This window comes from Macaca mulatta, chromosome 12, assembly GCF_049350105.2.
Source record: "Macaca mulatta isolate MMU2019108-1 chromosome 12, T2T-MMU8v2.0, whole genome shotgun sequence".
Classification (NCBI taxonomy): domain Eukaryota; kingdom Metazoa; phylum Chordata; class Mammalia; order Primates; family Cercopithecidae; genus Macaca; species Macaca mulatta.
Genome location: NC_133417.1, coordinates 21,839,350 through 21,864,083, shown reverse-complemented (window position 1 = coordinate 21,864,083; position 24,734 = coordinate 21,839,350). Strand labels below are relative to the sequence as shown.

General features: G+C 36.8%; 1 protein-coding gene across 3 annotated transcripts in view; it reads left to right on the top strand.

Moving 5' to 3' along the window:
- Positions 1-24,734, top strand: part of DPP10 (dipeptidyl peptidase like 10) — a 701,607-nt gene that overhangs the window by 573,202 nt on the left and 103,671 nt on the right. For all 3 annotated transcript variants that reach the window (XM_077956499.1, XM_015109936.3, NM_001265998.1), the window contains 1 exon segment: positions 17,441-17,561. Coding sequence is in view for 2 of the 3 variants with exons in the window: in XM_015109936.3 (XP_014965422.2) it covers positions 17,441-17,561 (121 nt within the window). In the remaining variant the exon portion in view is untranslated.

The following is a 24,734-nucleotide window of genomic DNA, read 5'->3' as shown; positions in this document are numbered from 1 at the left end:
AATGATTAATGACTTAAAATTGTTCCAACTTTTTTCTAGAACATAATGAGCTTTTAAAATTTGGGGTTATTTTATTCTTATTTCTAAAACCTAAGATGTATTCTTTTGGTAGCTAATCTAGTTTTAATCATGCAGTTAATAAAATATTTATTAACTAATCCTGTTTTGTTGGTAGCCTGTATTACTCCCAAAGGTCATAATTTAGTTAATAAAATGTGGAAAATATTTCCACAAAGAAACAACAGGACTTGAGTTTTTAAAGAATAAGAAGTTTGCTTTTAGAATCTGTAATGTGTTAGTCACTCTGGAGAATTCAGTTGGAAAAAAATGAAAGAACTGAACTGCTGAGATATTTAAAATCTAGAAGCATGAGGTGATAAGTCAAGAAATACTTTGTGCAAAACTGAAATTCGTATAGCACAATACATGCAGACAAAGCTAGGTGAGTACGTGTTTTTTTTAATGGCGTGAGGGGAATGAATAGTGGATTTGCTGTCTTAGAACCACAGTTTCTTAATTTCAAGTTTGAAAGTTATATACATCAATTTGCAGAAAAGAAATAGAGACCTTACAAAAGAAAAAAGTTACTTGCAAAGACTATTAGGGACAATTTGGTAAGTACTGTTACAGAAATTAAAGATGAGAAAAATGAGGGATACACATAAAGAATGGGGTTGGCTTGGTTGACCTAGAATGCTACAGTGGCTATGTATTTGCAGAGATTATAAATTGAGAGTCACTCTGGATCCTTTTTTTTTTTTTTTTTTTTTTTTGAGACGGAGTCTCGCTCTGTCGCCCAGGCTGGAATGCAGTGGCTGGATCTCGGCTCACTGCAAGCTCGGCCTCCCGGGTTTACGCCATTCTCCTGCCTCAGCTTCCCGAGTAGCTGGGAATACAGGCGCCGGCACCTCTCCCGGCTATTTTTTTTTTTGTATTTTTTACTAGAGACGGGGTTTCACCGGGTTAGCCAGGATGGTCTTGATCTCCTGACCTCGTGATCCGCCTGTCTTGGCCTCCCAAAGTGCTGGGATTACAGGCTTGAGCCACCGCGCCCGGCCACTCTGGATCCTTATACAAAATAAAATGGAGTTTAAGATTACTCTAGCAGTTGTATTGAGGATGGATTTATTCAAGAGGAGGGTGATTGTATAGGATAGAGTCCACTGAAATGATTGTCCTTTGAATGGAGATAGGAAGTACTAATCCTATATAGGTGTGGGAATGAAAAAGATGCATAGGTGGTAAATAATAAGGATAAGAGTGATTTCTATGGATTTCGATTGAAACAAGGCAATGTGAGGAGGCCCAGAAGATAAAGGTATCAGAAATAACTTCTTAAAGATGAGTTTGTTCTTATTGCTAGACTTTGCTGACATTGAGTTGACACATATCTTAAAGTGTTATGCAGTTTGAAAACTGTAAAAATAATTGGTTCTTAAGGTTACATATAGTGATCCATATATTAGTTCATTTTTTACTTAAGAAGATATACTTTAAAATGCATTTTTGTGAGTTTTCCTAGAATATCTGGACCTATAAAATGGTCTGGTTTGTTTTTTGTTGTTGTTGTTGTTGTTTTTTTTAATCATTATCTAATGCATTTAGAACAGCAGTTCTCAACGTTTTTGGCAGCAGGCACTGGTTTTGTAGAAAATAATTTTTTTCCATGGACTGGGGCAGGGGAGGGATGGCTTTGGGAGATTTAAGAGCATTACATTTATTGTGCACTTTATTACTATGATTATAACATTGTAATATGTAATGAAATAATTATACAACTCATCATAATGTAGAATCAGTAGGATCCCTGAGCTTGTTTCCTGAATCTAGATAGTCCCATCTGGGGGTAATGCGAGACAGTGACAGATCATCAGGAATTAGATTTCGTAAGGAGCATGCCACCTAGAGAGCTCACATGGATGGTTCACAATAGGGCTGGCACTCCTATGAGAATCCAGTGCCACCACTGATCTGACAGGAGGCAGAGCTCAAGCAGGAACGTGAGCGATGGGGGCGGCTATAAGCATAGATGAAGCCCACGTTTCACCTCCTGCTGTGCAGCCCAGTTCCTAACAGGCCACAGAATGTTCCATGGCCTGGGGATTGGTGACCCCTAATTTAGAAAATACAATAGAGTATCCTAGTTCTCATTCACAATGAAATTAGAAATAGCTTTGAAGAATCCTGAATTAAAATATATATATATATATATATAAAGAAACTGTCTGATTTTATTCAACACAATGTTTTATAGTTGTTTTACCCTACACTAGGAATGAGCAATTTTTTTCTGTAAAGAACCATATAGTAAATATATTTGGCTTTGTAAGGCAAGAGACAAAACCAAAGTTGTATAGGTGATTATACAATAAGATAGAAATCAAAGTGCTACAAAATTTTATTGTAGTTATTCAAAATAAAATAATAAGTACAATGTTACATAATACAAGTCTACAAATGAAAAAAAATGAAGTATGTTTTTTGCGGGTTGCATGTTAAGTATTCTCTATCATCAAGTCCATTGCAAATGTTGGTCTGCAAAAACCATTTCTAGTTTGCATGCTATACAAAAAGAGGAACAGACTAGATTTTGCCTATGTACCCTAGTGTGTTGAACACTGCTCTAGACCATGAAAACACATTTTTTTGATATGATGCCTATTAGAATTGGTGTTTTAGAAAATCACTCTTCTACAATGAGGAGTCAAAGAGTAATAAATCTGATTGGAATGAACCTCATATGAGAATTTTTTTTTTTTAATAAAGAAGTAGAAACGTTTTGATGTTAAAAAAAAAAAAAAGCAATAGGTAGCAATGAGCGTCTTGAGGTGTGAGTTGACAAGTAGCAGTCATGAGAGAGGGCAGTTGGGAAACTGAGTCATCAAGGAAGACCTAGACATCAGTTATGGCAAAGAAGGAGAAGGAACACTCGGGAGAGATTGAATTGAGGGTAGAGGTAAGTTGGTTGTTTATGGAGTGACAGTTATAGAACATAGAGGTAAAGGTTTTGGAATAGTGAATGCATAAAAAGCCAGGGATTATTGAACATTATTATGGGAATGATAAATTGATGGAGGATCAATTTTTAGTGACAACAGGGCTTACAATCTGGGGATGACTGATGTGGACAGGGATACATGGCATGAAAGAGTTAAGTGATACGGTCTGTGTGAAGAAGGGAGTCACCAAGCCTAGTGTCAAGGGGACTTAGTTGCTGTGATAATGGGATTCACTGAAGCTCCTTGTTCTAGAATAAATGCTATTGCAAAGCATCATATTTCTTGAAGTATGTGATGAAGGATTCTGGACAGGAGACTTGCACTGCAGCCTGAGAGACTGAGCAAATAACTTAGTATCTGGGTGTACTTCCTCAATTCTCATTTTTCTCCTTTTTATCTTCCTCTTCCTTTTCCCCCTCTTTGAGTTACTTTTGCATTACCAGAAATTTCAAAAGTCTCTTCAGAGAGACTTTTATGAAAGTTAGTTCATGTCAAACCATCATCTCTTTTAATCTCTTCTTATCCCATCGTCCATTTATAAAGCCAGAATATTTATGCACTGGTGACATCTGCCCCAGAAGCCCACTGCTCATTTTCTCCCCAATCTCGTTAAATCTTTTCAAGAGTTATGATTCCAAGTCATCACTGAAGACTGAATTTAGACTTTCCTGTAAAGTCTAGCTGTCTAAACATCTGCTTTTCTGCCTCTATTCATTTCAGGTTAGTCTATTCTAACATTAAAGTATCACACAGAGCCACACCCACCTTCCAGCAAAGGCTGATGTGAAAAACAGTCCATTGTAACTGAGCACATGTTGTTTGTTTACTATATTAATACCTGTAGGAGACTTCTATGGGAAAAGTGTTTGGAGGTTCGTTTGAGATATCCTTTTACCTTAATTGTTATATTACAGTATTGTTGAGATTATTGCTATCCTATTCACTTACTGCTTTTCCACTAGAGCAGAATGCAAAGAAAATAATTTCCAGATTAATTAAAAATCAAATGAAAGATCTTAGGATCATGATATTTAAATGTCTTGACTCTTTATCCATCATTGTATCTCCAAAATTGGACCAGTATTTTTCTAGCCAGTTTTTAGGTGGAGCTCTTCAGAATAATCAAAGAAAACAGTGAACAGTTTTAAAGAAAGTGTCTCCCTCTTATCTCTGCATTTTCCCTGCATCTCTCTTGTTCTCTAATACTTCTTTTACATTTGTATCTTGACCCCACTCTTTCTCTAGCATACATGTCTTTGCCTTAACCTTTGCCTTTCTTTCCTTTGGGTTCTTTCTACACTCAGTAGTTTCAACATGCGTCATCTTGATCTGCCTTTCCTCACACTAGTTTCTCTACTTGAAATAGCCCTTTCTCTGCTTAGAAAAATCTACTGGATGGGCGCGGTGGTTCAAGCCTATAATCCCAACACTTTGGGAGGCCAAGGCAGGTGGATCACAAGGTCAGGAGTTCAAGACCAGCCTGGTAAAGATGGCGAAACCCCGTTTCTACTAAAAATATACAAAAATTAGCCAGTCATGGCAACGGGCACCTGTAGTCCCAGATACTTGGGAGCCTGAGGCATGAGAATCTCTTGACCTGAGAGGGAAAAGTAGGAGTGAGCCAAGATTGTGCCATCGCACTCCAGCCTGGGAGACAGAGCAAGACTTTGTCTCAAAAAAAAATAAAAATAAAAATAAAAATAAAAAATAAAATTTATAAAAAGCCAGGCTCAGTGGCTCATGCTTGTCATCCCAGCACTTTGGGAAGCCGAGGCAGGTGGATCACCTGAGGTTGGGAGTTCGAGACCAGCCTGACCAACATGGAGAAACCCCATCTCTACTAAAAACACAAAATTACCCAGGCATGGTGGCGCATGCCTGTAATCCCAGCTGCTTAGGAGGCTGAGGCAGTAGAATCACTTGAACCCAGGAGGCGGAGGTTGCAGTAAGCCAAGATTGCACCAATGCACTCCAGCCTGGGCAACAAGAGCAAAACTCCATCTCAAAAAATAAATAAATAAATAAATAAATAAATAAATAAATAGAAAATAAAAAGAAAAATCTACTGGAACTTGTTGGCCCAGCTAAAATACCATGGTTCATCTGAAGCCTTTTTTTGACCCACCCATCTCTCAACCAGATTCAGACTGTTTCATGACCTTCCCTCAGATTCCAATAACACTTTATGCTTCACTATATTATAAACATACCATACCATATTTGGTCAATTTGTTAGCTCTTCCTTGTCTTTCTCATGTTAAACTATGAATTGTTCAGCAACAGGGGCTGTGACTTGGTTGCTGTTGTTTCAGAGGCACAGTGAAACTGTATAGGAATGAGTAAACTGTATAATCCTCACGTCTCCGTGCATACCCGCACAATTGTACACATGCACACTTTTCTTTTTTCTTTTATCTTTACATTTTCTTTATTAATTCATTTTAAAAGTATTTCTTCCAAATAGCAAATATATATTTACACGTTTCTTTAAATGATAGGAAACTTACAATATCATTTGGCATTAACATTTGACAAAAATGTTCTTTTTCCAGGAAGTCTACCTAGCTGTTCTGACCAAGGTAGCTTTTTTGTTTTGTGTATCAATGTCTTCTCCAATGAAGAAGCAAATAATGCAAATCCAGACATTGATTCATATTTATGCAATGGCAAGTGAATGCGGTTCGCTAAGCCAGAAGCTGCCTTACAGATGGATTAAGAGATCATTCTAGCCAGGCGCGGTGGCTCAAGCCTGTAATCCCAGCACTTTGGGAGGCCGAGACGGGCGGATCACGAGGTCAGGAGATGGAGACCATCCTGGCTAACACGGTGAAACCCCGTCTCTACTAAAAAATACAAAAAACTAGCTGGGGGAGGTGGCGGGCGCCTGTAGTCCCAGCTACTCGGGAGGCTGAGGCAGGAGAATGGCGGGAACCCGGGAGGCGGAGTTTGCAGTGAGCTGAGATCCGGCCACAGCACTCCAGCCTGGGCGACAGAGCGAGACTCTGTCTCAAAAAAAAAAAAAAAAAAAAAGAAATTAAAAAAAAAAAAGAGATCATTCTAAACCATATACTTTGCTGGTAATTTCAGCCTAAAGAGTTTAGTTTTTCTTCTTTGTGGAACGTGTAGTAATACAATATTGTTGGTGTGATTGAATTGGACAATATCAATGAAAACACTAGCAGACAGCTTCTCTTCTGTTATATTGGAAAATGCACTTAGAACTGAAGGGAGGAACAACGGAGTAATTTATTGCAAACAACCCAACATGAATTACTGAGAATTAGAAATTACTCTGTTGAATACCTTTTGACATACTTTTCACCCCCAAATTAAAAGTGATTAGGGTATATTGTGATGTAGTCATGTATACATCGTAGGTAGTATGTAGTTGGATCCCACTGTAACAGACAGATTAACTGATGTACCAGCGATAGCCAATTCTATAGAATCTCATAGGGAGAAAAAGACTCAGGGAAATATTCTAACTGCTTTTTATTTTGGATCCTAAGTTATGCCTGAATTTAAGTGATTCTCATCCTCTGTCATCATTGGTTCAATTAAATTTAAGTTCATAAGAATACTAAAAGGAATACGTTAATTCTGGACATGGGCATTTTGGAACCAAGTTCGCTTTTCTATGATTGTTTTATTGGTATACATTGTGTTTGAAGAATATAGTAAAAAATGTTTGGATGTTTCTGTATTGAAAAAAAAAAACAATATTTATTCATTTGTGGCCAAAGATGCCTTGAAATTTCATGAAGTAGTATAAAAAGTCAAGAGCTGTGGGAAAAATGTGCGTGGGAGATAACCAAGTCTGGTTCCACCTTCTGCATTTTTCAATTTGTTTTCTTATCAGCATGCCCATAAACTGGAAAAGCATTAGGCACAAACCTATTGATAAGCATATGAGAATTTCTTCTAGTGTCCCTCATTCTTTATGGAATTTTTTACAAGAATTTTGGAATCCCCATTTGAAATACAAAGAGTTACAATACAAATGTAAAAACAAATTATTTTAATGTCAGAGGCTGAAATGCATATGCAAGATCCCTGTTGTTAATCTTTGGATGAATGAGAGGGACACCCACCTAGGAAGAAAGAGTAGTTAATTCAGCTCACTACCAACAGAAATGACAGTGAAGGACTTTCTTAACATTGAGGCTTTGGAGGTTAAACTGTTGCATGCCACCTTCTAATTAGGATGCCTGGGAGTAAGCAACAGAAATAGACTCAGGCTTACTTCAAGAGAAAATGAACTCGTTAAAAATATATCTATAAGCTCTCGGAATCAAAGAGAAAGTTGGAATTTCAGAACTGGAAAACGAACAGGAGTTAGGAGGGCCCACACATTTTTGAACATAGGAATGTGTTCAGGAAAATCTGATTAGGATGCTGCAACTGGAAGCCACATTAATGGGCATGCACCACACCACCCTTGCTGGATACTGAGCGTCTGCTGTTGCTTTTGTGAATAACTTTTCAATTACAGTTTTATTTTCTCAAAATTCAGAGTCCAGGGTGGGGGCACGACCTAAGGATATTTTATCTGGATTTTGTCTTATGATTAAAGACTGGGTTGTACTTCCCACGGATACTCACATAATACAACGATCCTCCAAAATAGAAAGGGAAGTCAGACGTAGAGTACCCAAGTAAGAGGAAAAAAATGTATAGTAGGTAGCCGGTATAGAGAAAATGGGTGTGTGGTCATTAATTTACCATCTTTTAAAGCATATACGTAATTTTCAGGGTAACTGGATAAAAATGTTTGATTCTTTCTAAATTATAATTATATATTTTATATTTTGTTGCAAATTACTTACCACTAGCTCCAGCAATTAAAAAAAAAAATCAAACATCTATGTACAGGTACACTGACCAACGTCCATGACCTGATTTTGGTTTATTTAAACCTGTGGACAACCATGAGAAGTATTAATATCGCGTTTTTACAAATGAGAAAACAGACTCAGAGAGATGAAGTAATATGATTGCCCAAATATTACAAAGAGCAATTAACATTGTCAGGATGAGATCTCATGTCTCCTTATAAAAATTTCATTTTTCTACAGAACCATGAAAAAAGTTATCTTTCAGATAACATAGTTGTCATTTAGTTCGCTACTGACTATTTCTACAGTTCTTAGATCTCTTTTTTTCTGTACTTTTTTCTTTACTAAAAATCTTGCTTTTATTTTTATTTTCCATTTTGAGTTCTACTGCAATCACTCATATTAGGCAGTAACATTTTGTGCTAAAGTAATGCCCTCATCCATTGGTTTTATTTTTCCTTATTCTCCATATCTATATTAATTTGTGTATGGTTGTAATGAAAAGTCACATTGGAACATAAGATCTTCTATTTTTTAATCTTTATAACCTCAAGGCTCACCACAGGGCCTAGCACATAGGAGGTACCTGATACATATTTCCTACATGATAATGGGCTTGAAGAAGGAAAATAAGGCATGACAATGGGGTGGTAAAGGAAAAGTGAAAAAGTAGAAAGTTGGGTAGAGAAGAAAATGGATATGCAATGACTAGATAAAACCATCTTCTAGCACTTTGACCCACATAAATCAACACATAAGGGATTTTTAAATAACAGTTATAATATTGATGACTGTTTGTCTCCTGTAGATTCCAGTTTATTTCTTGGGGCCTGTAAATATTTTTCTTAATGTTTTCAGTTACCAAAATGATTTATTCATCACAAGGTCTCCTCTTCTGCTAAATAAGTTTTATGAACTGACTTAACCAAGAGAAAGTCTGTTATTATATTCCTTATATTCCATTTATTGGAGTTGGTCTTTTTGCTAACTTTTGTCTGGTATCCATTTTTCTCCTAAAAAGCATGGATTAAAAGATATGGCTTTAGGGCTGGTAAGTGACTTACATAATTATGAATTTAAGACAAAGGGACATATTTCATTTCTTTGAAAATGCATAAAGTGCTGCAAAGGTTTTAAGAAATAAGAACGTTTTGGAAGGGCTTCCTGATATGAATAATTGCAAATGTCAAGGGATAATAGTTTCCTGATAGTGATTCTATTTCTAGAATGTCAGGTACTGATGCAAAGGTGACATGAGTGATTTGAATGAGTTGTTCTGTCTCAGAGATGGTTCTATAGAGATATGAAAGCAGTACTTTATAACCAACAGAGAGATTTATTTAAGGCCAAAATGTCAGAGGTAATCAAACTGTTTAACTTGTGCTCCTAGCTTTGCTTTGCATTATATACATGGACACACACAATTTATTGTATACTGACAAATTACGGAAACAGAATTTTATAAAAAGTGAAGTTGAATGCTGCATTGTGGCTTTCAGTAAATTTTGACAAGTCTTTATGGTAATATTCTTAATGAAGTATAAATGCTAATATATATTCTATATAACATTTTTCCTTTTGCTTTAAGTTTACATTAGCATGCATGCAATAAAATGTACAGAACTGATCCTTGTGAATGCTTCCATGTGCATGGTGCCCAGAGCAGAAACAGAACATTGTTCACACAGATGAAAAACCTCTATTCTGACATCAACCAGTTACTGTTTACCTGCAAGGGTAATCATTGTCCTGATTTGTAACATCATTATTGACTATCACAAATAGCATTACTAAGAACATGTTCACATGTGTCTTTTGATACAGAAATCACAGATACAGAAATCTATCTATCTACTCATATCTGTTTCTGTTAGATGTATACCTTACAGTGGAGTTGCTGAGTCAGTCCTATGCTCTGCTTTGGTAAGAACTGTTAAAAGGATTTTCAATTTGATCATACCGATTTATTCTCCCACCAGCAGTGCATGAGAGTTCCAATTGCTTCACATCCTTGACAACACTTACGAGTGGCTCTCTTTTTCATTTTAGCCATTCTAATTATAATACCAAAATATTTTGTGTGTGTGTTTGCTTATATTCACTCATACTACCAAAAGAATCTAAATGATATAAATAAAAACATGCACTTTTCATTTATCAGTTTATACATCAAGATTTTAAAGAGTAATTCCTCCAAATGGTTTCCAGAATAAAATGTAGCATATTGCTTAGAGGGGGAAACATTTTTTCAATATTTAATGATCCATTTAAAATTATGTCAAATATTTCAAAAATTTATATTTATTAAGCAGATTTAAAGGTTTTGCAACATCCTATGTATGTGATGGAATTCAAGGTGTCTTATTCTTGTAATACCTTTCTCTGATAAAAGATAACTATAAATGTACTTATATGTTTTAATACAGTCTATATGATAATACTTTTTTATTGAAATAAAATATAGCATGTTAGAGTTTCTATGTGATATAGAAACCTAATAGTGATTCTATTTCACTGAAGTATTTCCATGTGCCTCATTTATTTCCAAAACAATATTACACCAAATTTAAAGACAAATATTTAGTTTATTCTAAAATGTGTTCTTAAAGACATTTATAAACTGGCATGACTAAAAAATTAATGAAATCCAATTTTTACCTCATAAAACAAAAGGCCTAAGGTTCCAGATAAATTTTGAAGCACATGTTTTGTCAGGGGCTATGGTAAGGCTGGAATATGGGTGGCGGGCCAGGAGCCAAACGGAGCTGAGGATATGGTTGCTGGAATGTTCAAGTTCTATTAGGCAGTGAAAAAGGTGAGAACTTCATATGTTTTGAAGGATATGCAACCAGTGCTAAAAAGAGCTGCAGTGGTTGACTCTGGAAGATGAACCTTAGAAGGATTCAAGTGGGAGATACTAAAACATTGACATTGGAATTCACAAACATTTTAGGCATATACATGTAAGACATGGGTTAGGAATCATGACTCCATTTTGCCAATTATAATTCCTATTAGGCAGAATATCTGAATCATTCTTCTGCCAGCAGTCCCCCATGTCCATCACTTATTCTGTAACTATCACTAATTATCTTCCCCAATACTTTCCTAAAGCTGATTAAACACTCATGGCTCATAACAAATTTAAATTTGTCAATAACTGAAAAAAGTAGGTTCTAACTATGTGATCTAGCTTTCAAGCTGCCCTATGGTTTTGTGCAAACTGAACCTTTAGCGCAATTACATCATCATATGTATATCGTCACTAAAATTAACGTTGGTACTTTATTCATAAACATGTATAATTTACATACAAAAACTTGTAGAAGTCATGTACAACAATAAGTGCAGTGACTAATCATCAGGGAAATGCAAATCAAAACCACAATGAGATATCACTTCACACCTGTCAAGACAGCTATTATAGAAAGAAAAAGTGTTGATAAAAATGTGGAGAAATTGGAACTCCCGTACACTGTTCAGTATACAAAATAATCCAGGAACTATGTGAAAACAGCATGAAAGTTCCTCAACAAACTAAAAATAAAACTACCTTATGATCTAGCTGTGCCATTTCTGGGTATTTATTCAAAATAATTGAAATTGGAATCTCAAAGAGTTATTAGCACTCCTATGGTCATTGCAGCACTATTCACAATAGCCAGGAAGTAGAAACAGTCTCAATGTCCATCAACAGATAAATGGGTAATGTGCTATATATATATATATATGCAATGGAATACTATGCAGCCTTTAAAAAGAAGGAAATTGTGCAATATGCAACAACATAGATGGACCTTGAAGACATTTTGCTAAGTGAAATAAACCAGGCACAGAAAGACAAATACTGCATGATTCCCCTTTTATGGGGAATCAAAAATACATAGAATTTAAGAGTGAAATGGTGGTTGCCAGGGCCTGAGGGAGAAGGAAAAATGTGAAGTTACTAATCAACATGCACAGAATTTCAGTCAAGTGAGTTTAGTAAACTCTAGAGATCAACTGGACAGCATTATACCTGCAGTCAACGTTAATGCATTGTACGCTTACAAATTTAAGAGGGTAGATTTCATGTTGTGTTCTTACCACACAGATGATTTTTTTAAGTTTTTACACTATCTTCCTAGTCTTTTCTGTTTGACTATCTGCTTTCCACTTCTGTGCCCCACTGTACATCCATCCATATTAAAAGGCAAACACAGATCCTTCCATAGTCTCCCCATGCTTTCATGTATTTGTAAAATACAGTCATGTGTCACTTAATGATGGGGATAGGTTCAGAGAAATGTGTTGTTAGGCAATTTTGTCCTTGTGTGAACATCATAGGGCATACCTATACACACCTATTTTGTATAGCCTACTACGAATAGGCTATATGGTACAGCTTATTGGTCCTGAGCTATGAAACCTGTAAAGCATGTTACTGTACTAAATATTGTGGGCAACTGCAACACAATGATATGTATCTTTGTGTCACACATATACAAACGTAGAAAAGATATAGCAAAAATAGAGTATTATAGTTTCATGGACCACCCTCACGTGCATGGTCTGTTACTGACCAAAACATTGTAATGCAGTGCATGACTATACTGTCCAAGCAACTATATTCATACATTTTTGTACAGTTTCAGTAAGGGTTTCCAAACAGGAAAACAGATACTACTCTAGTGATTCAGATAGAAGAGATTTAGTACAGATAATTGTCACAATGTTGTAAAGGCTGGAGGGGCCAAAGTGGTGGTATGCAGAACTGATAAACACATGTTTCTATTATCAAGGCAGGACCCGGGAGCTTACACTCCCATCACCACTGCCACTGAGGTGCTATTTCTGAAGCTGATGTGCCAGAGCCACTTCCAGATGCTTCCTGTCTGTGACTGGTAGCTCTCTCCTTTTCTGCAGAAAGTAGCTAGAAGCCAACTAGCAAAGAAGCTAAGAAGACTATTTTGCAAGAAAGTCTTAGAAATGTAAATTTCAGGCTTCTAACCACCCCCAGTAATAAAAAACATAGAGGGTCAGGAGTGCGGCTGAGTACCAACAGACAACATCCAATGTGTATATGTCAGTAAGATTACTGATAGTATGAATTTATGTTAGTATTATCATTGTCTGGTGTATGAAAATGGGCTCACACCGAATTCTTTGTTGTTTTTGTCTTCTTTTGGTTTTCTTTCTTGCTTTTGTTACTTGACGATATCTCAATGAAAATTTTCCAAGTCAACTTTATTTTTTTCCAAGCACAAATTTATTCTCTTCAAGTCATAAATGTTTTTGTATGGTGTGGATGAATAGTAATCTGTCCAGGCATTCAATTCAATTATGATGAGTTTTCACTGTGACTCTTCTTTCTGGCTGAAATGAACATCACTGCTCGTTTTTCTCTACAGGTTGGTGTATTTTGTTGTTGTTGTTTTGTTTTGTTTTTCTACACAGCAAGGTCCCAGGTTTAGGATTGCTGGTGAGATGGAATATGTTAAGTTTGCAATTGCCATATTATATTTCCAAATGGCCATAACACATTATAATTTTACAACTAAATTAGAAAAGGGCAGTTTTCATTGCATCCCTGCCACCAATAGGCATTATCTGGGATACTTTCTTAATTACAATTTTATTTCCCAGAAAGCAAGCCATGGTAGAATGAATGCAAATACTATCTCAACTCCACTGTAACTTTGCAGATCTTTGCAAACTATTATCATGTGTGGAGATTTTTCAGTGATTCTCCATTTTCTAATTTAAAATTATCATGAAAAGTACTCAAATCATTGAATGCAGAATAGCTTTTCAGTAATATTTCAGCCAAAACAGGTCTAATGTTTAATTATGTTTCTTTTATTTTGTGTTTTTGTTTTCTTTTAAGATGGCTAAAATTTTGTTTATATCAGCCATTGTGACAGGTTGAATCACTCACAGTAAGCTAATTTACACTGTAATTGAGCTCAACCTGAAGATCTTAATAAGTTTTAATATCAAATGTTCATTTCTTGCCACATGCTCATCACAAGTTCCTTGTGGATGTGGAGAGAATCTGCTTAATGGCTGTTCATCCAGAAATCCAGCATCTGGTGCATTTGGTAGTACTTGTGGCAGAAGAGAAGGTGGCAAATTAAAAGTTGGCTCTTAAAGACTTCTGCCCAGCAGTGATGTATATTGGGTCTAATCATTTGTTAATGAGCAACATTGACTAACACATTGATTCGAATATCCCTTGAAACGTTTATTACATTATTTCCTAACTTGGCATAATGCAGTACATAGTATTTCAATTGTTCTTCTATTTTCTTTCTTTCTTTGTGTGTGTGTGTGTGTGTGTGTGTGTGTGTGTGTGTGTGGTGACTTTACCCATTTTGAATTATTTTATGGGTAGAGTAAGACCATTGACCTTGAAAGACTGGGAAGTTGGCTGGCTCTGCAAATTGAAGAGTTAAGTCGTCAAATAGCTTTCCCTTTTTATTTGTTATGCTGCTTAGGTGGTGTTTGTTCTTGCATTGTTATAAACACTTGAGACTAGGTAATTTATAAAGAAAAGAGGTTTAAGTGATTCAAGGTTCTGCAGGTTGTGCAAGCTGGCATACACATCTGCTCGGCGTCTGGGGAGGCCTCATGGGTGTTTACTCATATCAGAAGGTGAAGCAGGAGCAGGCATATCACATGGCTAGAGAAGAAGACAGAGTGGGGTGGTGGAACGCCACACACTTTCAAACAGCCAGATCTCACACAAACCCATTCAATATTGTGAGGACAGCACCCAGCTGTGAGGGATGCATGCTCATGACCTAAACACCTCCCACCAGGCCTCATCTCCAACACTAGGGATTACATCTCAAAATGAGATTTGGCAGGGACATAGATCTAAACCATATCAGGTGACTCACTGAAGAAAATAATTAATAGTATAAAATGTTGTGACAGTTTAATCAATAACATTAGGATAAATAGCATTAGTGTGTGTCATATTTTCAGTGTGATTTAAATCTAAATGCAGCCCTTGATGATTGTCATTTGGATCCAGTCTAATTTCATCAGAATGCTCAGACAGTACCTGGGAATACTTGCAGCTCTCAAATTGTTAAGGTAGTAGTTAGAGTTTTCAATTATTGTTGGAAACAACTACAACTAAAGGATAAACCTTGATAATTGAAAAGGGATTAGGATATTAAAAATGCACATTTTCATGAAGACAGCTACTTATTTTTTATCCACTGAAGAAAACATCTTGTGGACATTCTCTCGTATTACAGCTTTCCGTGGCATGGCATTAAAATTCTGATTCCATATTGCTTGTTTTTCTACATTGAAGCAGATGTCAGTTTCATATGGATTCTGAATATCATCCAATCTGTCAAATATAAATGTAATTACTGGTCAATAGTTTTGGATAATTTTTACATCTGTTGAAGTCGTGGAGGTTTTATTAATTATTTTGACTTAGATTGTATTTCCTTCAGAAAGCTGAGAATTTTGAACCATATTACTTTGGGTGAGGTCACCTCCCCTCCTAATAAGAGCAACAGGTGCTGAGCAGACCATGTGTGCATCTTCTGTGCTGTTATGACTCACAAGTCCTACTAGAAGGTTCAGGCACAGGAAAGGCATTTCCTCCAAGTAAGGAAAACGTTGTGCACCTGTGTTGTATACTGTTTGTGAAAAGCAAGAGGATGTAGTATCTGAAAGGTGTAAAGCTTATGCTTCAGTTGGCTAGAACAAAGTTCATATTTTTTCTCAGTTGTCAGGGATCGTGAAAGTCATTAAATCCAACTTCTATCCAGTGTTAAGGAACCTGAGAGGTAATACTCAAACTTTTGCCTAAGTGTGATCCACGTAATTTCAATAATAAGCTTATTTCTGTTTCATTGTCTCACCTGAGAACTTTCTAACTGAGGTGAAAGCAATACATCTCATTTGTTAATATCTCTCTCCTCCTCCATGTCCCCTGCCTTCCTACTATTAATACTACCACTATTGCTGCTACTATTCTGCTGCTACTCCTAATACATATTTAACTAATATAATGTGTACTCTACCAGCCAAACATTGGGATGATTTACATACCAGCTAAAGCTGTAGAGGTTTCATTTTGACTTAGAGTTTGTTGCCTCCAAAACTCTTAACATTCTGAACCAGGTTATCTTGTATACAGGCCACCCTGCTTTTAGTAATAGCCCAATGTGTTCTTTATTCTGTATTCATCATCTCATTTATGCTTCACCACAGATCTGTAAGGTATGTGTGAGTATTATTCGCATTTTGCAAAGTAGAGGACTGAGATTTAGAAAGGTTAAGAATGCTATCAAGATTATTAGGATTTTAAATTTAGGCTGCCTGGCTATAAAGCCCATGCTTTTAAGCACCCTGCAGTACCCTCCTTTCATTGTTTTTATTTATTTTTGCATTCTTACTCTGATATTGAGATTCTCACCTGTGATATAAAAAAGATCCTGTTGTAGTGGTGGAATTAATAATTAAATACACCCACCTGTAAATGCTTGTTAAATCACCAGAATTAAAATAGAATATCCATGAAATGATCTAGATATTAAAATTGCTTTTGTCACTCTGCACACCAAGATTTAAAACCTAGGGCCTTGTAATTATTCAGACAATTGTTTTGGAAGTTCTTGTGTTTTCTCTATTCGCTATTGTGTATTGATTCTAATGCATGCTAAGATATACAGGCCCTATGCCATCTTTCACTTTCTTAGTAGAACGTTTGATCTAAACAGCAATTTGGCTTGCCCTGGACAATGTTCTGCTTCCCCTAACCATAGAAACATGGTTCTGTGGAAGGTTATAATACCACATGGGTCAGCAGCTTCAAATATTGGGCATTAAAGACATTGTAAAGTGAATTATAAAAAATGTTATCCTGAATGATCTATATCATAGGCACATCCTGACTTATTTAGTTTGTTCCTGTTGTTGGGGCTATTGTTGACATTATTTTGGCAGACTCTGTGATATGTTCAAATCAAAACTCTTTCTGGAACTCTCAGTTACAAGGTTATTATTGCTGTGCTATTTACAAAAGAGTTGCCAAGACTGGTGCAATGGAAGCTGTGTTCCACTTATCAGTTCAAAGGAATTTTATTATCATTTCTACCATCAGTGAATCTGTGAGCTGAGCTGGATAGAATCAGAGAGATTATCTAGAGATTATTTTATTGATCACCAAATGCATTTTTGTAAAAGTAAAGACCCCAAATTGAAGCTCTTCAAACAGTCAGTTGGCATTACTAAAATGGCTTATAGGTACAGTTATCAGTCTCTTGAGTATGCAAAATGTTATCTGAAAGCCAAACCAATTTTGTGGTATGGAGAGAAATTATTAAGTAGTTGAAATATTGTTGCTAAAAATATGGATTTAAAAACATCAATACCAAGTGCCATGGAATTTCCAAATGACAACTTGATATTGATACAATAAAACAGAAAACAGCATTAATAATTGAAAGCAATAAAAACATATGCCTTAAATAAAAACAACTTGAAGTGGTAAATAATACAACATGGCTATTCAGTGATCATTCTGTAATACTAAAGTTTTAAAAGGCATCCTAACGTGTTGGATTTTTTGTTTGTTTCACATGTTTTCTGATCCAGATTTATATTTTTGAAAATAATATCTACTATCAACCTGATATAAAGAGCAGTTCATTGCGACTGACATCTTCTGGAAAAGAAGAAATAATTTTTAACGGGATTGCTGACTGGTTATATGAAGGTGAGTTGATCAGATTTAGTTTCAAAAGAAACAAATGACATTTTTTATACAAAATCTACCAAAAAAAGTCTATTCATTCTGGAGCAATACTTATAGTACAATTTCTTCTCATTTCCTCTCAAAATTGCCCTCATGCTTTCATATCTTTGCATGCGCTTATATTTTGTGTGGTTGTGATTTACATCTACTTATATGATTCCACATTTGGTATATACGTGTACATACAGGTTAGATAGATATTATTTGTGAGGACAACTAATGAAAGTAAATGGTTACCTTACATCACTTTGGAATTAGGTGCTGAATTTTTTTCTGACTATCTGGAAAAGAAGAAACAGAAACCTTTATTTCTAAAAAAAAAAAATGCATAGAAAGCCACCTGATTTTAGTTATTTCCATTAGGGACATTCTGTCACACTTTATAAGCTATTACAGAGGGAGCAAAATAAAACCCACATGAAGAGTTATTTTCAATATCTATTGAATCAAGTTTTAGTAATAGCTGAGAATGTAAAAATAAATCAGGTGATGAAAAGTTATCCAGTTTTTATCACATACCAATTATCAGCTGAGTTCTAGATACAGATTGCCTGGGGAAGACGCAAAGTTTGAGTTTATTACCTATGTTTCAGACGCTTCGGCTGATTTTGGCAAAATATGTCAAGATTGAAAGTAAGTCTACTTTATTATAAATTATAAAGCTATGACTCATTCAAAAAGTGAATTTTATTTCATGGGCAGTATTTGCAAATGTAATCTCTCTATCTCAGAATTGGTATTTTTAATTCTATAAGAAAAGTGAATAATTTAGACCAATTATTCATTCATTCATTCTGTCACTCAAATAATATCATTGAAGGCCTACTGTATTCCAGATAGGTGTCTAGGTGCTAAGATAAAAGGCAGAGCAAAAAGTACTGCTCTGATAGACCATATATTTATGTGAAATCTTGTGTTAGGTGGAGCTAGTTTATTAAGGAAGAGATGTAGTAACCCTTGAGATTTATATGTATATGTGTACATGTATATTTATATCTATAATAGATTTCTGTGTACATGCCAGCATCAAATAAGATGTTTAGAGGCTACAATTTATTGTGAAGAGCAGTGAGAGCTTCATGAAAATATCAACAATAAGTATGCTGTGAAAGTGTATATTAGAAAAAGAAATACACAGGTAAGGAGGGTTCATTGGTTGAGAGTGACAGAATCTAAATTTGGCTTTTCTATTTCAAAGAGATAAATTACTGGAGGGGACTGGGATGGCCCCCAGAATTTAATAAACAGGTGGAGAACACATTTAAAATCTGGTTAGTTCTGGCAATCTAGGTAGCAGGAGTTAATTGAAGTGCGAAGACTAAGACATATCCTTTTTCTTCAAAGTATTATTGTTACTGTGTGACAACCTGACAGATGAAGAAACCATGTTAATGCAGTGTGGTAAGTAGTTGAATCTTAGTCAACACATAATTCTATGGCAGAATAAAGGAATGATACCATTCTAGGGATTTGCAAGCATTTTTCTAAAGGAGAAACCCTGGCCAACCACAGTAGCTCAAGCCTGTAATCTCAGCGCTTTGGGAGGCCAAGGTGGGAGAATTATTCAAAGCCAGGAGTTCCAGACACACCTAGGCAACAAAGCAACTTTCTCATTTCTACTAAATAATTTAAAAACTTAGCCAGATGTGGTGGCATGCACCTGTGTTCCCAGCTGAAGAGAGAGGATTGCTAATAAGAGAGGATTGCTTGAGCTCCAGAGTTGAAAGCTGCAATGAGCTATGATCCAGGCCCCTGCACTCCAGCTTAGGCAACAGAGTGAGATCCTTACCTCTTAAAACGAGGAGGGGAGAGAGAGAGAGAGAGAGAGAGAGAGAGAGAGAGAGAGAGAGAGAGAGAAGAGAGAGAGAGCATCTGAGTCAAGCCTGAACAATTAACAAGTGTTACGCATGAGAAGAAATAAGGAAGGAAAAATCTAAGCAGATGTAACAATTTGCAAAAACTCACAAGTGTGTCCCTAGGGAAAAGTCTCCTTGATATAATTGGGCCATAAAATTTGAGATAAAGGAAGATAGCAAGAACCAAGGGATAGTGACCTCTATCAATGATTTGGAATTTCAATTATTTTTCTACCATTTATTAGGAAAACTAATAGGACTTTTCAAGTAAGGGAGTGACAAGGTTGGATCTTCCATATGAATAGATTGTTTTTGCCACAGTGGAACCTGGGGTCTAATGGTGGAAAGAGACAGTGAGCGTCTGTAAGGCTTCTTCTGTGTTCTATCAAGAGATAACGAGCAATGGAACTAGGGTTAAAGCAGTAAAAAGGAAGAAAGATTCTAAAACTGATGAGACAACGAAATATATATGTCTTAGTGGCTAAGGAGATGGGGTGAATGATAAGAAGTCAAGGATGATTCTGTGTCTTCTGGTTCGGGTCACTAGTAAGTAGTGGTGGCAGACATAGTGAGCAAACATTAACGAGGAACATTGGGTTTCAGGGAACAGAAGACTAGTTTAGCAGCAATGTGGGCACTGAACCACGTACTGATGTGCAACCTTGATAAAAGGTGGTCTGTAACATCGATGAACTTTTCAGTTAACTGAGGGTATACTCAATGTAGATCATGCTTATTGCGCTGCTCCAACCCGAATTACGATGACTTGGGTCTCTGTCCTATTGAAAAGGCTTCATACAGGTTTATGGGCATTACATTTTTAAGGAAATTTTAAGGAGAGAAATTAGAGACTGTTTTCTGACAAATATGGTAATTTTCCTAACTAAAGAATAAAAATCTATGTATTTGGTCTGAGAGTTAACTGTTTGTAGGGATTGTGGAGAGCAGAACAAACGGGTAATACAAACTTTTGTGATGATGCTGTAGGCCTGACACATTCCAAAGGGGAAAGGAAAAATTATAGTTTTTGCTATACTTTGGGCTTCTATGTTGCAGATAACTAGGAAATGCTGTACGTGTATGTGATTTAATCAACACAATGTTTGTGTATCTAATCATTTACTCAGAAACCAAGACGTACCCAGTGCTGTGGCTCGTGCCAGCAATCCTAGCACTTTGAGGGGCTGAGGCAGGTGGATCAAATGAGGCAGGAGTTCAAGACCAGCCTGGGCAATATGGCAAAATCCTATCTCCACTAAAAATACAAAAAAAAGGCTGGGCATGGTGGCTCATGCCTGTAATCCCAGCACTTTGGGAGGCCAAGGCGGGCGGATCATGAGGGCAGGAGATCGAGACCATCTTGGCCAACATGGTGAAACCCTGTCTCTACTAAAAATACAAAAATTAGCTGGGCGTGGTGGCACATGCCTGTAATCCCAGCAACTTGGGAGGCTGAGGCAGGAAAATCACCTGAACCAGGGAGTCGGAGGTTACAGAGCCGAGATCATGTCACTGCACTCCAGCCTGGAGACAGAATGAGAGTCTGTCTCAAAAAAAAAAAAAAAATTAACTGCGTGGAGTGGTGGGGTGGCGCATGCCTGTGGTTCCCCGTACTCTGGAAGCTGAGGTGGGAGGATCACCTAAGCCAGGAAGTTGAGGCTGCAGTGAGTCAAGATCATGCCACTGCACTCCAGCCTGGGTAGCAGAAGTGAGACCATGTCTCCAAAGAAAAAATTTAAAAAAGAAACCAAGACTCAGAGAGGATCTGTGATTTAGACATGGCCTCAGAGCTAATGAGTGGGAGAGCCAGCATTTGAATGTGTCTTTTGTTTCTAAAGCCAGGGCTTAGTCACTAGTCTACTCTATTTGTTACAGGGGGATTTCCTTCACTGTTCCCCAAGACACAGCACACATTTTGGGACCTAAATTGTCAGATTTCAGTGATCCATGTCTTGGGTATTTCCAACTTAGTGCAGTGATAAACAATAAACAACTATTGTATTGGGAACCATTTGGAGCATAGTAAATATACATATAAATAGTATTTATTTAACATACTACATAGAATTATAAGTAGAACTAAGTCTGATTGGATGGAGGAATGTCAGGTGCTTCATAGAAGACATGGTTCTTGTGTTGGTCTTCAAGAATGACAAGAATTAAAAGGTGAGGAAAAATTCACGAGATAAGCAACATTCTTACCAGCAGATTCTGATTGTTACACTATTGTGTTGAAATAAAACAGGGCAAAATACCTATTTTCACATTCATGTTTGTTTCACGTTAATGTCTTTTGGTGACATGAAGTTGCATTGATTCAACAGATATTTATTGAGCACTTACTCAGTGCCATCTATGGGGCTGCAGCATGGAAATCACAGGAAGGCAGGGTTATTAGGAGTGCTGAGTCTCCAGAGGTCAAACAAGGAAAGGATTCCCAAGTTTTTGTTGGATTTGCTCATAGATCATTGATGGCCTTGACAGGAGTAAAATCATTTAGTTGGTGGGGCCAAAACCAAGACTGCAGTGGATGGAGGTGTAAATGGGGAGTGAGAAGGTTATGAATACAGACTGTTCTTTCAAGGAATTTGACAGTGAAATGCAGAAAATTAAAAAAAAAAAAATCAAACACAGGCCTGCAGAGCTGCAAGTAGCATCCTCAGGAAATCCTGCTGGTCTAAAGTGATAAACTAAAAATGGAAAGAATCAACTTGCTTTTTACAATAGCACATTAATCTAAACACAATGGTTGTATCTCAGTACTGTGGGAGTGCTTCGTGTTGTGGCTACGTTTTTAAGTGTCTGTGATGTAAAACCACATGTACTGAAAACTCCATCTGCTCTGCAGTGAGATTTTCTAAATCGGAGTGATAAAAACGATGAAGAGCCAAACCTACACTAAATGGGAATGAAACACCATTTGTAAAAATAAATTCTTTGTAATTAATATGATATAATTAACATAGGAAGTTTCAATCCATGAGCAAATGTGCCCATTAGTTGCGATTAAAGAAGCTTGTGCCTTATCCAGGATGACTGTTGAGCAAATGCATATTAAAGATTCTCTTATTTACCTCCTTCCCATTCCAGGTAGCTTTATTTTTCCACTTGAAGAAAGTCACAAGGCTCTCTATATGATTGTTTTGCTACATTAGCATTTTTATGGGGAAGAATATTAATCATATGTCACTCTAAAATAAATGAGAGTAGGCGATGCCTCGTTTCTCTTGAAAAGCATACTCCAATTTGGGTCAGGCTTACTCTTGGGAAGTACTGGACACACATACTTCAGCACCTATGACAGAACCTGTTTCTTCGAAATCTACAGTATTGATTTTAGCCAACAGGGTATCTTTGTACCTTCAAATCTCGTAGAACTTAGAGTTTACAGTGGGGCCAGGCACGGTGGCTGACTCCTGTAATCCCAGCACTTTGGGAGGCCGAGGTGGGTGGATCAACTGAAGTCAGGAGTTCCAGGAGTTCGACATCAGCCTCACCAACGTGGTAAAACCCCGTCTCTAATAAAAATACAAAAATTAGCTGGGAGTGGTGGTGAGCACCTGTAGTCCCAGCTACTTGAGAGGCTGAGGCAGGAAAATCACTTGAACCCTGGAGGCAGAGGTTGCAGTGAGCCAATATCATACCACTGCACTCTAACCTGGGTAACACAGTGAGACTCCATCTTTAAAAAAAAAAAAAAGAACTTGGAGTTTACACTCAATTTGGCCCTTAGCATGCATGTATATACACACAAACATATATGTATATTTTTTCCTCAATGTGTCATGTGTATAACTCATGTCTCCTTAACAAAATTGTAAGTTAGTTGTATAAATCAGTGTCAATATCACAACTGAAGAAAGGTGGCACATTTAAAAGGGAGTAATTCAAGGAGGTTTAAGCTATGAAGGGGACCCTTATCATGAACAACGTAAATGCCACAAACCATGGCTTGTAATGGTTTAGCCATTAGCAGCCGAAGGGGGAAGGGGACACAGCACTCACCTGAAACTAAGAGAGAATGCTGTAATTTTTTTGCAGAAATAGAAGCAGTGGCTTTTGGTTGGGCAAAGCCAAACTCACATAATTTTGATGCATGGGAGATAAGAAAATAAATTCCATGTACTCACTTCCTCCCTTCATTTGATTTGCTGGGGTTTCATAGTGGTCATACCCAAGAAAAAGTCAAAGAACTTAAGAATATTCTTATTATTCAAATTAAAAGTTTGTGTCCCAGGAAAAGAAGCACGCAACATCTTATCTGCTATTGCTTCATTGCAGGATGGTATTAGTCCTGTTATATATCTGGAATTTGTAAATATAGCCGCCACTCGTATTTTTTGTAGAAGGTTGTGGAGAAATGCCCCCATTAATAATAATTTTTTTAAAAGCTTATTATGTAATCTTAATTGGTAATTACAGTTGCCTTCTTCAAATGTTTATTTCTTTTACTTTTACTTTCTGTCAGCATGCTAGAGAGGTTATTTAACAGGTAGGGCAGACCAAAACTTCATTCCTGCCGAATCTTACTCCTTTCCATCCTTTTCTTTTCTTTTTTTCTTTCTTTCTTTCTTTTTTTTTTTTTTTTCCACAAGAGTCTTGATCCGTTGCTCAAGCTGGAGTGCAGTGGCACCATCTCAGCTCACTGCAACCTCCAGCTCCCAGGATCAAGGGATTCTCCTGCCTGAGCCACCTGAGTAACTGGGATTACAGGCACCCACCATGCCTGGGTAATTTTTGTGGGTTGTTTTTTTAATTATTATTTCTTAGTAGAGATGCAGTTTCATCATGTTGGCCAGGCTGGTCTCGAACTCCTGACTTCAGGTGATCCGCCCACCTTGGCCTCCCAAAGTGTTGTGATTATAGGCATGAGCTACTGCACCTGGCCCCATCCTTTTGTTAATTATGTTGTTACAATTTTGGTTTTCCATCAACCAGTACTATTGGGCAAAAATGTATTTGTGACTCTCCTAAGTTCCAAATGTATTTCTCTTTGCCCTCCTTTGCACAGCAAACATATTTTTATTTCTGGCAGATGAGGTCCATCATCAGACCCAGCTGTGTAACTGTGTTTTGTCTTTTTTTGGGGGGGAGGGGGTTGCATAATGAGCCCACAATGGTGGGGAGAAAATTTCGGTTTCCATTTTAGAGGAACAGAATTATGACTATATTCCTGGTGGATACCCTCTTCCTTTAGGCGATGGACTTCTAAATTCACCAACTTCGATATTATGAGAATGAGAAGCAAATTGTGTTCTGTGGGTTATTGGTGTGGTAA